The sequence below is a fragment of the Macrobrachium rosenbergii genome, chromosome 21 (genome assembly GCF_040412425.1).
Source record: "Macrobrachium rosenbergii isolate ZJJX-2024 chromosome 21, ASM4041242v1, whole genome shotgun sequence".
Lineage (NCBI taxonomy): Eukaryota > Metazoa > Arthropoda > Malacostraca > Decapoda > Palaemonidae > Macrobrachium > Macrobrachium rosenbergii.
This window is the reverse complement of record NC_089761.1, coordinates 7379218-7394217: the sequence shown is the minus strand read 5'-3', so window position 1 is coordinate 7394217 and position 15000 is coordinate 7379218. Positions and strand designations below refer to the sequence as shown.

Here is a 15000-nt window from a genome sequence, read left to right as displayed (position 1 = left end):
TGAGTGATCTGCCCTGAGGCCTTAATTCCAGGTGCTGTCCTTTGGAGATTAACCCTTGCAAGTCACTCCAGTGCGCTGGAGTGACTTGCAAGAGGAAGCAAGCCGGCCCATAGCAAACGGCCCCACGTGACTGGCACCATGACACCTGGGCATGAGTGACCTTATGCAAGGGCTGCCCACCCGCCAACACTACGTGCAAGCCCTCTATAGAAAACGGAGCACCAGTGAGCACCACACCGCCTACAAGGAGCAGAATATTAATCCTCCAACCTTACAAAATTGCATCGCACGGGCAGATCGATCTCAGAGATGTTGGATGCACTATCCAGGACACTTGCAGTCCTCTTGCTCCCTTCGAGCTGCCCCTTGTTCTACCCCACATGGCTGGTCTAGAATCCTGAGTTATTTTTGCGGTGAACCCCTTTCATTATTACCCTTCATTGCTGGCGCCCTAAGACGAGGAAATCCCCATCTCCTGAAGAAGGTAATGTACCTGAATTAAGGTTCTTGAAGTCAGTCACGTCCCCTGTTATTTTTCTCTCACTATTTTATTTTCTTTTCTTAATGCAATTTACCTCAGTGAGACCTGTGTTCATATGTGAAGTGCATAACTTTCGTAACGTAAGTGTATTAACCAGTGATGCAGAATCGAGTTGCTTTGGCACCATAAGTGCAACCTCCTCAATTCCCCTTTATTTACGCTGTCAACTCATTAAGCAACCGTATGCATTCTCGATTGCAGATAGGGGTGCTTGCTTTGGAAATTTCTTATCATTGTGTGTGTGAACAGTGGCCTAACCACTGTATCTTCCTTTACGGTGCCCTTTGAAATGGGTCACCCTTGTGTTCCATCGTGGATCTTTCATCTATTGTATATTTGATTGTTCGACAGGACTCCTTACCTGTCCATAATTATGCCCCATTCTTCTGATTTATATGTTTGATGTAAATATAATTAATTAAGTGAACCCTAAATATTTACCTGATAACTTCCTCATTTGAAGAAGGCCTTAAGCCAACATTTTCTTATATGCTTTTATCTAAACCCAAAACTAAATTTAGTCAGATGATACCTCTCCATGGTAAATTTCTGTGAATCTTCAGTTTAAAATCATTCACTGGCCATATTTCAGCCGAGTTAACCTCTGGGCCAGATCTAAACCATATCAATATATATATATATATATATATATATATATTGATATATATATATATATATATATATATATATATATATATATATATATATATATATATATATATATATATATATGTGTGTGTGTGTGTGTGTGTATATATGTATATATATATATATATATATATATATATATATATATATATATATATATATATATATATATATATACACACACACACACACACACAGTATGTGTGTACATGTGCTTAAACTTGACAACCTTAATTTTATAAATAAATCAATAAATCAATCATAAATGATGGATGCTCTTTGCTAGGCTGGTAATGACAAAAATTCTCTCATAATTTGGGGTATTATGATAGTTTTGACAGTATCATGATAATTTGGTAACAATAGTAAAATTCATTTGGCTTAGTTACGACAGAATTTTAGTTGATAAGGTAAGAACCAACGAACTATTAAAAAATTAGCCATATAAAACAAAAGCCATTTCTTGATGATGTCTCATTTACAGGGTATGCTAGTTTTGAGGCAATCTGAAGATATAATAACATTTTATCATTATCACCATTCGGAAGATATACCTTATTGATATGGAAGAAGCCCACAGGGCTCGTTGATTTGAATATCAAGCTTCCAATGAATATGGTGTCCATTTGAAAGAAGTCAAAGAAAGTAACACGAAATGCAGAAAGAAGAGATCAGCTATTAGAAAAAAAAATAAACAAGTTAGTAAATAAATAGGTAAATATGTAAGTAAATTATTGAAATACAAGCGAATTTTCTTTTGATAGTAATGCGCTGCATCTACGCTTGAACTTTTGAGGTTCCAGTTGCTCAACATCCTCAGGGAGGCTGTTTCAACAGTCAAACGGGTTGAGGATTAAAGGACCCTTGAAATGAGAAGGTCGACAGCGAGGCACATTTACTGTATACTTATGTTGCTGTTCAACAAATCTGGCTGTTCTCTGTTGGAAAAGAGGACCAGGGATCAATTGTGAATGCGAAAGATCTCTTTTAAAATATTGAGGCTTTAATTAATCTTTTTTTTTTCAAGAGATCATAGAATATCTCCATCCGACAAAGATTGCCTAATAGAGAGCAAATTTTTAAATCATCATCCTTTTTCAGAACGTTCTAGAAATACCGACGAAGGAGCATAGTAACTCTGGTATAGGTATACTGTAGGTATAGGTATAGGTATTCAGCAAAGACTGTGATATTTAATTTTTCATCTGGTAGAATGTAAAAAATAAAAATGTTGTTTGCTTTGAGGGTTTATCTGTAATACAATTTGCGAATTCACATGCAATTTTCAGTGATCTCCACAGATTTCAGCATAAGCCAAGTCACTTGATCTTGGCAAATATGAAACGAAATAAGGTATAACAAGACTTGGTCTTTTCTTCTTTGTATCATGTTCATCTTACTGATATTATTCCACCCAGCATCAAATGCCAGGAAATATTCTTTTTATAGAAAGTTTACGTTGATAACCGATATTGTCGAGAGTCGTTTTTCACCGCAACTGATATATACTAAAATAAACCTGTAACATAGGATGGTAGTAAATATCTTCTTTATTTTATGAAGGACGGACATAAGAATTCTTATCGGTAATCTATAGAACAATAATAAGATGTAAATTTTGTTTTCGATAATAATAATAATAATAATAATAATAATAATAATAATAATAATAATAATAATAATAATAATAATAATAATAATAATAATAATAATAGCCTAGCAGTAGACTTCTGTCACTAAAAAGCCTAAGATCCAAATAGAAGAATAAGATGAAATTCTCAAGTCTGTGTAAGTCTTTCAAGTTATAAGTACAACAGTATTTTTGCTGATGTGAAGTTTATCGTTATCAATGTAAAAATAATTTAGTTTGAACTTTAGGGTGTTCTTTTAGCTCGACTGTATTAGTGGAATTAGTTTTTCTCTTTCGAGAAAATTTCACAAAACTTAAAGATATTCCTCAACCTCAGTTTTCACCAATAAACTGTCTATGTTTGAAATTAATATTTGTCACAATTATGTTAAGATCTGAAAAAGAAACAGACGCAGTTGAAAAAAATTTGCTAACGTAATCTGTTAATATATGGAGTGTAGTTGTCCTTGATACACACGTACTCTCTTGACACATTTAGATTTTCGACATCTTCCCAACCAGTTCGTAAGATAAATGAATTAGTTTCTTGGAAATAAATTTTTGATCTTATTATCCACTTTCTCTGCTATCTTTATTATTATTATTATTATTATTATTATTATTATTATTATTATTATTATTATTATTATTGTTATTCTAGGTACCGTCAACATGTTTCGACCAGCTCGTTGGTCATCCTCTGGACGTGGTTGCAGAAGGTCTGAAGAAACGAGGTGCTCGGGTTGGTATTTATAGGGGGGGGTTTTGATCGGTGCTGAATTATGATTGGCTGCCCGGGGCATGTACCCTCGGGCAGAGCCTTCTCATCCAAGCCATAGTTAGGTTTTCGTCTTGCGTGCGAGCGGCGTTGTAGTGCTGAGGATGAAGAGAAGAATTTCGATCCTCGGATGCCGAAATTTGATTTGCTCGTACGCTATGGGGATCGCTCGGTGCATTATTATTATTGCCGTTATTATTATTATTATTATTATTATTATTATTATTATTATTATTTCAGTAGATGAAGCCTATTCACATGGAACAAGCACACGGGGGCCATTGACTTGAAATTCAATCTTCCGACAACCTCCCACCGAAGACCCCACACTGCAGCAGTAACTGATCATGATACAGAGCCAGTGATTTATCATAGCCCGGGGAGAGACGTGAACCCGTGACATCTGAGTGGCATGCCACGACACTAACCACTTTACCATCGCTATCATTTTGCTATCATTTTGATGAAAGGACGACGAAAGAATGAGCCACTGGAAAGCAGTTCATTGCTTTAAAATTATTTATTACTTTCTTCGTATCAGCACCAGTTCTTCCGTTCTTGTATTATTTTCAATTTAAGTTTTTCTCTCTTCTTCATCTTACAGGACCACTCAACTTTCCAGCGTCATTTTAAAGTAATCATTACGTATGATCATTCACAGAGTTGTTATCAGTTAGTATAACAAAGGTGGCTTTGTTCTCGCTGACTTCCTCAGCAGCGCACTTGTTAATGACATCATGTAAATGTTCAGCTTCGGGTGGTTGTTCTCCTCTAACCTTGTTTTCCAACCTATCGTCAACTTTTCCTTCTAATTGCTTCAATTCAGTTAATCACCATTTGAAATATTTGCCTTTGTCGACCTGGATTAGCCTATACCATTGCTAGTGGCTTCATGTTCTTGTTGTTCATAACTTAAGTTGTAATATTTGCTCCCTCTGTTGCTGTACTTCCATTCATCTGTTTTAGATTGTCTCTAAATTCATCGGTATATTGTCTTTTCTTTATTTCCATGTTTGTTCTTTCTAGTGGAGTGGGTTACTACAAAAAAATAGAGGAAGAGTGCAAATGGTGATACAAGCATGAAACTTGGTTCAACTATTCTTCTTGTCCCTTGGTCTCATTATCAACCTCCGGCCACACAAAAATTTTGCTATTTTCCAAGATGGCCAACAGGTTTTCAAAATGGCGTCCTGTGGATATTTGAATATTGGTATTTAATATCACATTCAAATCCCTAAGTCACTCAACTTTATATTAAAATATTAAAACAAGCCTTTATATATGTAGATACATCATTTCTCTGCATAGAAATATCCAAGATGGCTGTCACTATATCAAAAATGTCCTGCAAAATGCCAAAAATTGGTACTTAAGCTCATATATGAGGCTAAAGGTCGGGTGACACATGGATTTGGGGTAACTTCATCCTGATCAGTTCATTTTTTGTAGATTAGAAATCGCAGTTAATTAATTTTAATCCTCATTCAAAAAAAAAAATGGGTAATAAGCTTAATGTAAAAGTGCAACAGTGTAGTGTCAGTGTACTACCAGGGCACACTGGTTGACACTATAGCTGTGAAACTCAGCATGGGATTCAGTGCTAGCTAATGGCAGAGATTTGTTATTAGTTTCCCAAATGCTGTTTAGCTAGCCCCACTTCAAAGTTAAACAGCTGCACCTGAATTGACAGGATGTGCCGGTACGGAAGAGCCAAGCCAAGGAAGATGGGGCTTTCGTCTTCTAGATGGTGTACAGATCACACTGGAATTAAATAGCATTGGATGAATGATCGGGCTAGGGGTAGGATTATGACATATCTTGAGCCTAGTTGTATCCCATATCTGAAAGTGCATATGTGTTATATAGGTGATAAAAGGATAAACCCTCCGCCTAAAGAACAAAAGCAATGGCAAGACAATCTTGGAAGTCAACATCTTTCCTGAAGGGAGATAGTACGACTAACTGGAAGCTTTGTTGCTTGTGCCAAGAAGACACACATGAAAGAGTAGTTGATGCATCTGGTGCTGGCTATGTTACCTTTGCTACAAACATTCCTGAATTCTATAAGTTAAATGCAATGCCTATACCATTTCATCCCAAAAGGCTTGATGAAGGTGATGGAATTTTGCAGACCTTTGAAAATAACAAAACAACATATCATGCATCACGTATGCTAAAGTTCAAAACAACAAAACTAGAAAGGAAAAGGAAGTCATTGTGTAAGGCAAAAGAAGAAGATGATGCCTCATCAGTAAAATTCACATGTAGTAACCAGAAGACAGATGAAGAAGATTCAGAAGAGTCTAAGACTGAGAAAGAAAGAATATGCTTTATTTGTGACCAACCAGCACCAATCAAAGATTTACGATTGGCCATGACATTGTCTTTACATGAAAAGCTGCAATGATGTACCACCAACCTACTAGATGAGAAGCTTCTGGCCAAGCTTAGTGCTGGAGATATTGTTTCTCAGGACCATATGTATCACCCATCTTGTCTGACAGGTATGTACAACAGGGAAAGGGCCTGGCTAAATTCCCAGAAAATTGGAGACGATTATGTGCACTACAGACAAGAGGCATGCGTCCATGCTTTTGCTGAGCTTGAGATGTACATGAGAGACAAGCAGTTGACTATGGATGGGTGCTGCTATTTTACAATGGTAGAGCTTTATGATTTGTACAAACAAAGACTGGAACAGCTAAATGTTGATGCTTCCTTTGTGCACCGAACACGGTTGAAAGAACAGATACTTGCCCGTATCCCAGAACTGGAGGACTTTAAAAAGGGAAGAGAAATTTGGTTTGCCTACAAAAGGAAAATGGGAGAAGCCCTGGCCACGGCATGTGACTACAATGATGCACTAATCGTAGCCAAGGCAGCTAAGATATTGAGGAAACAGATGCTTGAACATGAGATAGAATTTGATGGAACCTTAACAGCAGACACTAGAAGAGAATCTGTGCTACCAATTTTGTTGGAATTTGTCAGTGTGATAGAAAATGGTGGCGATATAAAATCCCAACTTGAACATGGAACATCATCTACTGATCTAGCTTTAGCACAACTTTTGCACTTCAACTGTCGAAAGAATCCATCATCTTCAACATTCTCCAGACATTCCAAGTCAAGAGAACCTCTGTTTCCAATATATATTGGTCTCCTGGTCTTTGCAAAAACCGGAAAGAGCCAATTAATTGATACATTCCATCACCATGGAATCAGCATCAGCATCAGCTATGATAGAGTTCTGGAATTGACTAAAGGGTTAGGGAGACACAGTTGTAACAAGGGCTGTGGAGGAAGAAGTAGTTTGTCCCACTGCACTAAGAAAAGGGCTCTTTACAACTTGTGCTGTTAACAATCTGGACCATAATCCAAGTGCCATAACTGCACAAACATCCTTCCATGGGACCGGCATATATTTGTTTCATCATCCGAGCACTGATGAAAAGGGTGAGGGCAGAAACTTGGCCAAAATCATCCAAAGTGAAATAAAGTAAAAAAAAGTATCTTCTCTTCCTGAATATGTGGCTGCAAAAAGGAATGCCATGGCAGGTGCAAGTGCATCAAATCTGTACTTAGCTGCACAGCTCTCTGCAGCTGCACTTGCCAAAACTAATTGATACACAAAACATATTGGCTTCTCTCCGGAGATACATACATTTTTATCTTTGGTGGCCATTTTGGAAATATGGTGTTCATATGGTGACCATATTGGGAAGATGGGTTCACTTTATCTCTTCATGACAGTAAGAATGCCAAAATACAAATTCTCACTCATTATATGGACATTATGCAACTTTTATAGGCTTATGAAATGAAAATATTTGAAATGTACAAGAAATTTGCCGCCATTTTGGAAAAGTGTCAGCCATCTTGGAAATAGCCAAATATTGAGGTAGCCCGAGGTTGATTTTGATTTATGGGGATAATAAGATTTCTCATGCCAAATCTGTTGCTTGTATCACCATTTGCACGTTTTTCCCATTATCCTGCTCCACTATTCCTGGCTGCGACATTTGCAAATCCTAGGTATCAAATACAGTTACTATATTTTTATTCTCTTTAAATCAAACAACTGACATATGGTTATCCCTTACACATTGTTAATAGGCCTAATTTTTTCCTTTGTAAATACCTAAGTATTAGTCTGACGGGATACTTCTGAGAGCCATTCGTGTCATTTTTCTGTATGGGTGCCTTCTACCTTCCCATTATTACATTTATTCGGCCAAAATTCCGTAAAATCAACATTTGCCAAGACCTTGTTGAAGACTGTTATCCATGTGAAATACTGCACACCTAATTAATAGAAGTATGCGCCCCACTAATTTTATTAATTTTCTGCTTACTAAATGTGGACATTTGGTATTAGTATGATCAGTGCTTCACTCTCCGTCTTATTGCTGTCCGGAAAAGGGGAATAATTTTCTTGTCAGCATAACGTGCATGAAACAAAGCGTTCGCAAACCGAATTCTAAGCAGAATAATCTACAACTCCCTAAACCCCTCCATAAACATCTGCCACTAAAGGGCGCCTGGTCTAGACCTCCGTCCAGTCCGGTCACAAAGCCTAACGTTGGTAATATTTTCCTAAAAATTTAAATAAGAGACACAAATTAAGCAGAAAAGCATTCAGAGATAATGAACAAACCTTAACCCCTCCTCCCCCTCCAATTCGTCGAACGGGTAATATATACATAAGAAGATAATGTAGGTTAACGACGTGGAAACATCTTGTCGTTTAACGTGGTTGCTTTGGAGAAGGTTTCTGCCGGTTTTATAGCATTAAAATGTTAATATTCCCTATGAATGGGATTTCATCTGTATTCGTTTTTGAAGCCGAAATCCGTAACTTAATCCGAAATCCTCTTAACAAAATTCTACAATGAAAAGCATGAAACGCTGCTTTAAGCTTTTAAGCAGTGGGGATTTGAGGTTGAAATTTCTAAAATAACATGGTTTCTGGAACCAGAAAATCTGTTTGTGAGTGTGTTCATGTATTTTCCACGACACATAAAAAAAAAAAATAATAAATTAAGGCCACTTCTCGAATTAAAACCGTAGAAACATTTTCTGTACACAGTAATTTCGGTGATAGATGTGTTACTAATGAGATTTGAATCCTAGGCGGTCTCTTTTATATCATTTCCTGTGGGGAACTTCCTGTCTCTAGGTACCACTAAAGCTTTACTTATCCTCCTTCCCTGAAACTTATTATTTCCTTCTCCAAATCCTTATAACTTCTCCTCCTCCTTCTCTTCCTCCGTCTTTGTTTTCTCTTCCTTAATTTGTTCCAATAGGTCTTTTAGGAGAGCAGATAATTTCAGTAGATACTTAACCCTGTATTTATTGTCGTTTTCCTCTGCCCTCCTTCCTAACTCAACAAACTAAGTCCTTGATGATTAAGTCAGTAATAATATCTAAAGTAATAATGAGCTTCTCAGTATCTCAGTTGTTTTTCATTTATTACACTTGGAGTGTAATAACTTTTATTCTTTCTCTCTCTCTCTCTCTCTCTCTCTCTCTCTCTCTCTCTCTCTCTCTCCAGTATAAACCTACATTACATCACTTCTTCATCACAGTCGTTACCAGTAGCTAAGCAGTACTGCACCATCTACTATCATTAACCTCTGTTCAGCGCTCATTCCTGTGCTCTCAGATGTTTTAGACTTTTTGCTGGAGCACTTGCGCCCTGTGCCCCGTGCACTACTTTTTCCTTTGCTCCCTTTCCTTCCATGCCTAAAGATTTCGAAGTCATTTATTAAGTAATATCACGCATTGCCTAAGTAGCCTCATTCTATCTCTAAGTCTTTCATACAGTTTTAATGTTATGCTTACTTTTTCATGCAACAATATACTGATTAAGGAAAATTCCGTTGTCAAGCCGAGCACTGGGCACTTTCAGCCAGTGGAAAAGAGGGAGTTAGGGTGGTTGGACGGCAAGATAGAAAAAGAACGGTGCAGCTAAAGGCCGAAGGACGCTGCAAACAATCTTTAGTAATGCTTACAGTGCACCACGTGAGGTACAATGACGGCATGTGCATCTCACATTTGTCACTTTCCATTCATCATTAAAAATAATTTGACGGTAATAGACTTTTTTCTTCCAAGAACTCAAGTTCTTTTGGGATTATCGTGTATACTTCACTGAATAAAGGAATATTTACTCCCTAAAGCCTTTCGTCATTCTAAATCTTTCACCACCGATATATTCTTATATACAGTATATATATACAGTATATATATATATATATATATATATATATATATATATATATATATATATATATATATATATATATATATATATATATATATATATATATATATATATATATATATATATATATACTGTGTATTATATATATATATATATATATATATATATATATATATATATATATATATATATATATATATATATATATATATATATATATATATATATATATATATATATATATATATATATATATATATATATGTATATATATGTATATATATATATATATATATATATATATATATATATATATATATATATATATATATATATATATATATATATATATATATATATATATATATATATATATATATATATATATATATATATATATATATATATATATATATGAGCCAAAGCATTGCTAATTTCCGCGTCATCCTTGTTCAGCTAACTTTCATTTACTCACGCTGTATTGCGTTTGCTAACGTTCACCATCACCTCTTAGAAAGACATTCAGTCTCTCTTACGAAAAACTGTAACTGCTATTAACAATCAAATTTATTTCACCGGCAGTTGTCAGCTCTTCCTCTTTCTGTCCACGGCCCCTCATAGTACTCAGCCCTCTCACCCTTCCTTTTGTTTGACTTTTCATTTTAAAGTTCTCAAAAAAAAAAAAAAAAAGCCGAGTGCTGCACATGAATGTTTATTGATAATTGAGGCTACAATAAAAAAAAAAAAAAAAAAATATATATATATATATATATATATATATATATATATATATATATATATATATATATATATATATATATATATATATATATATATATATATATATATATATATATATCTAACAGAAAGCAATGAGTACTGTGAGAATTACGTTTATTCTGGTGAGATAAGTTCTAAATGGCTATGAGCCATAAATATAAAGACAATTTATTGATATTCACATTAGGAAAGGCGTGAAATTCATCATACATACAGTAGAAGGGTTCAATAAACATTTTTATCTTTTTTATCTTTCTTTTGAAATTTTAGTTTCGTTTCCCTGGAAAGATTAAAGTTTAGAACAGATGGCCTGCATACCAAACAAAAAGAGAGAATAAATGCTTATGATGAAATGTTGACAAACAATGCTGTATCCCTTCGCAAAATGTATAAATAAATATAAAATAACTGAATGAAAACAAATCATAATTCTTACCAGTTTTGCTGTACTCTAAATCTTTCATGCCATATAACATTTCACACCATAATTTTGCATTGACAATCCATTTGGTTTTTAAAAATATGAATTTAAACCTGTTTGTAATAAAACTGCCGTCTGTACAGTGCGCCTTACCTGTGTCATATATTTCATTCCTATTGTATATTTCATTCATGAAAGAATTATACAATATATATGTCTATTTCTATTCATATTTCTTTCATCCATGAAAGATTTTAGGTTGAGAGGTGATAGGACACCAGACTGAAGTGCTCATAATGTTTTATAAAGAGTTAACGCTTGTGGAAGTCGGAGTGAATTAAAGAGATTACCAAACTAGGGGAAATTATTTATGTTTAAAAACATTCAAGGAAAGCTACTGATACTATGTTACGATCTGAAAACAGTTGAACTTATTTCGAGGTAAGGAGCTTTAACAACATTTGTGGCTAGTCTGTTTATATTGGAAAGTTTACCATTTAGCATACGACGTCCTTTGAACCACGATATCAATTTATGTTACAAGCTACACAGAATGCAATTGTAAATTATTCATTTTATGCCTAAAGACTAATATTAGCAATTTGAAAATATTTTACAAGATTTGCTGACGAAAAGCAAATACACCCTAAGAAATAGTCAGGCTACGGCAGTGCTCCTTGATAAGCAGGGAGGCTTTGGCTCTAAACAAAAGATGGAACTGTCTTGATCGCGCTGAGGAGAGGCAACATTGGACGAAGTCATATTAGTAAATCACTTTACAATAAACCCTACCTGCATGATTCGGCTGTCAGTTCTTTTGCCGACAGACTTTTTTTTTTTTTTTTTTAACAATATAGTGTTTCGTATACTGCCTATAGTAACCTCTAGAGTAGGTACAAATACAAACACGCACAATGACTGACAATCAGACTATTTTGCTAAGCAAACTAAACTATACCAGCAGTCATTCAACTATGAAGTATCGCACGCAACATACGCGAAGAAAAACAAGATCCTAAATACAGTCACAAGAAAATATTGATATTGTATGATATTGTATAAAAACATTGTACAGATACTAAGTTTTAAAGAATAATAAAGGACAAACTAAAAACAGAAAAAATGCGCCCAAGTATCTTCGGCGCAATGGAGTTTTCTGTACAGCTTATAATCACGACTACCGAAAGTAGATCTATCTCTCGGTGGTCTCGGTGTAATACTATGTGAGCCGCGGGCTATGAAAACTTAACTACGGCTCGGTTGTGGCCTGCCCTATATCATTGCCAGAAACACGATTATGGCTAAATTTAACCTTAAATAAAAACAAAAACAAAAATTATTGAGGATAGAGGGCTGCAGTTTGGTATGTTTGTTAATTGGAGGGTGGATGATCTACATACCAATTTACAGCCCTCTAGCCTCAGTAGTTTTTAAGAGCTGAGGGCGGACAGAAAAAAGTGCGGACGGACAGACAAAGCCGGAACAATAGTTCGCTTTTACAGAAAACTAAAAGCGGCTTAATAATGTTATGTTCGTAACATAATAAATCCAAAATCTACGTCTGAAAATTATCTTTCTAGACAACTATGTCCCATTATAATACGAAATCTGCAAACGAAGCATCATAGATCAACTGAAATGATTCGGTTGCTATTTACTTGCACGTCTTTGTCGATGTCCATTTTCATCTCTATTCAAGGTCTACTCGATTTTGTCTATAAAACCACAAACCCTAATTGCCTTTTACTAAGCAAACTGGAATATCACAAAAAAAAAAAAAAATGGCAGAAATTCCAAAACTGGAGTTAATCATAAATCTATTCCGAGAGAAGAGGATATGAAACCATAAACCCAACTGTTTGCTAATTTCTAGGTGGTGTCTTAATGAACCTTTAATATAACTGTCTTTGACAAAATCGCTTCCTCACCTGACGTAGCATCTTTAGCAATCCTCCTCAGCATCAAGGGTCGCCGCCTGTGTAACCAGCTCTGTTCACCGGGAATGAAAACTTATAAGCAAGTGAAAGTTACTTGTTTCATATAAACCTTGGTCTAGGTTAAAATTCTTCAAGGCACAACTATTCTAAGAGTTGAAAATATTTTCAATAATAAATTATATATTCAAACCATGGATTCTGTCTTCAAAACGACAATTTGCTCTTTTAATGTAAATTGACTGATTTTCCTCCCATACAAATAACTCAAAATAATACTGATACAGGAAAACTTAACATCTTTCGTTTCTCAATTTATTAAAAGTCAGAAACTCAGCAAAACATAGAATATAACAGGCTCATCGCCTAGTGCTCTGTTGACAACTATATCACATTTTCTGAAAGTCCATAGCGTATACATATGTAACTTGACCAGGCATTGCTGATTAAAGTTTCTAATTACTTTTACTTGATTCCTTGCTTTAAAAGAGTAAAACAAACTCGTAGGTCCATTTCTAAACTGCCGTGCTATAGGATGCATTATACGGCAGCACCAGTCCCCATTCTTCTCTTGTTTACACAGACACCTACTACATGAAAACGGTGTTATAAGAAGATTCAGATGAGTAATTTCCTATAAAAAAATAACGAAACAGCCAGTTGCCGGATCGATTTTTTATGGGCAGACAGCATCTCACTCTCCTTAATGAAAATCTCAAAGTACAGCGAACCGTTAACTGTATTATGCAATGAAGGCCAGCATAGTTCAGAATGTCATTGAGGCATTCTGCATGGCAATAGTCATCGCCTTTTAACTTTTTTTTTTCTTTATGCACTTACGTATATAGGATGGCAGAGAATAAAGCGAATTATTGTAACTTCTCCATTCCATTACCAGATGTATGAAACAGCGTTCAGTATGCCGGAACACCAGTGATTTGAGTTAAAAATGCAACATTTGATATCAGAACTATACGCAACTCTGTAGAATATACGATGACAAAACTCTTCTGAGCTCTAAAGAGCAACATTATACACCTACAAATCATCACAGTATGCATATTAACTTTTGCTTAATTTGTCTAAGTTTGCATTGTTCTCCAATGGTTCTTACTCAGGTAAAATTTTACCATTGTTTGATATGTACCAATCAGCTGTTTTGGATTGCGATATTAATGAAAAAATGTTCTTGCTGCTTCAGTTTATTTTGTCTGTGACATTTTCATTACAGGCATTCCATTCAGCTTCTTTTCCACATCACTCAACAAGCAGTACTTCTGTACCCTGAAAACTGTTCCAAATTTCCACGTGGAATCCAGTGAACCATGGCATTCATCTGTGCGCTGAACAGCGCTTCAAAAAGTGATTTAAGAGATTTGGAGAGCAAAAAAACTAAAGACAGGAGATAAATTTCATTATTTGCAAAATCTGAAGTGCGCCCATTAACTTTTACAAAAATTCTGTACAGAAAATAAATACGTCAAATGTTATTTCTTATTTATGTCTAATCCTCTTTGGACGGACACGATAACTACATTTTTTCAATAAGAAGTTTTCTATAATAATATCACGGCAAATATTATAGTAGTGGAAACTGGGTTACTCTGAGTAATGATTAATACAAAACTAGCAAAGTGTTTAATAATGTCCAGCATTCCGATATAAGATATATCTGATAGTTGATAATTTAAGACATTTAATTTATTATATATATATATATATATATATATATATATATATATATATATATATATATATATATATATATATATATATATATATATATATATATATATATATCAAATGTCTTAAATTATCAACTATCAGATATATGTTACATCGGAATACTGAACATTATTAAACATTTTGAAGGTTTTGTATTGATCATTACTCAGAGTAACCCAGTTCCCACTACTATAATATTTGCTGTGATATTGTTGTAGAAAACTTCTTATTGAAAAAATGTACAGTTATCGTGTCCGTCCAAAGAGGATTAGATATAAATAAGAACTAACATTTGACGTATTTATTTCCTGTACAGA

The 15000-nt window shown here is 34.7% G+C and overlaps 1 protein-coding gene across 1 annotated transcript in view; it reads left to right on the top strand.

Annotated features, from left to right (window-relative positions):
• Positions 1 to 151: 151 nt before the first annotated feature.
• The window catches only part of LOC136849378 (piggyBac transposable element-derived protein 4-like), a 67301-nt gene continuing 52452 nt past the window's right edge, over positions 152 to 15000 (top strand). The window contains 1 exon segment of the mRNA XM_067122729.1: positions 152 to 484. Coding sequence (XP_066978830.1) covers positions 152 to 484 — 333 coding nt within the window.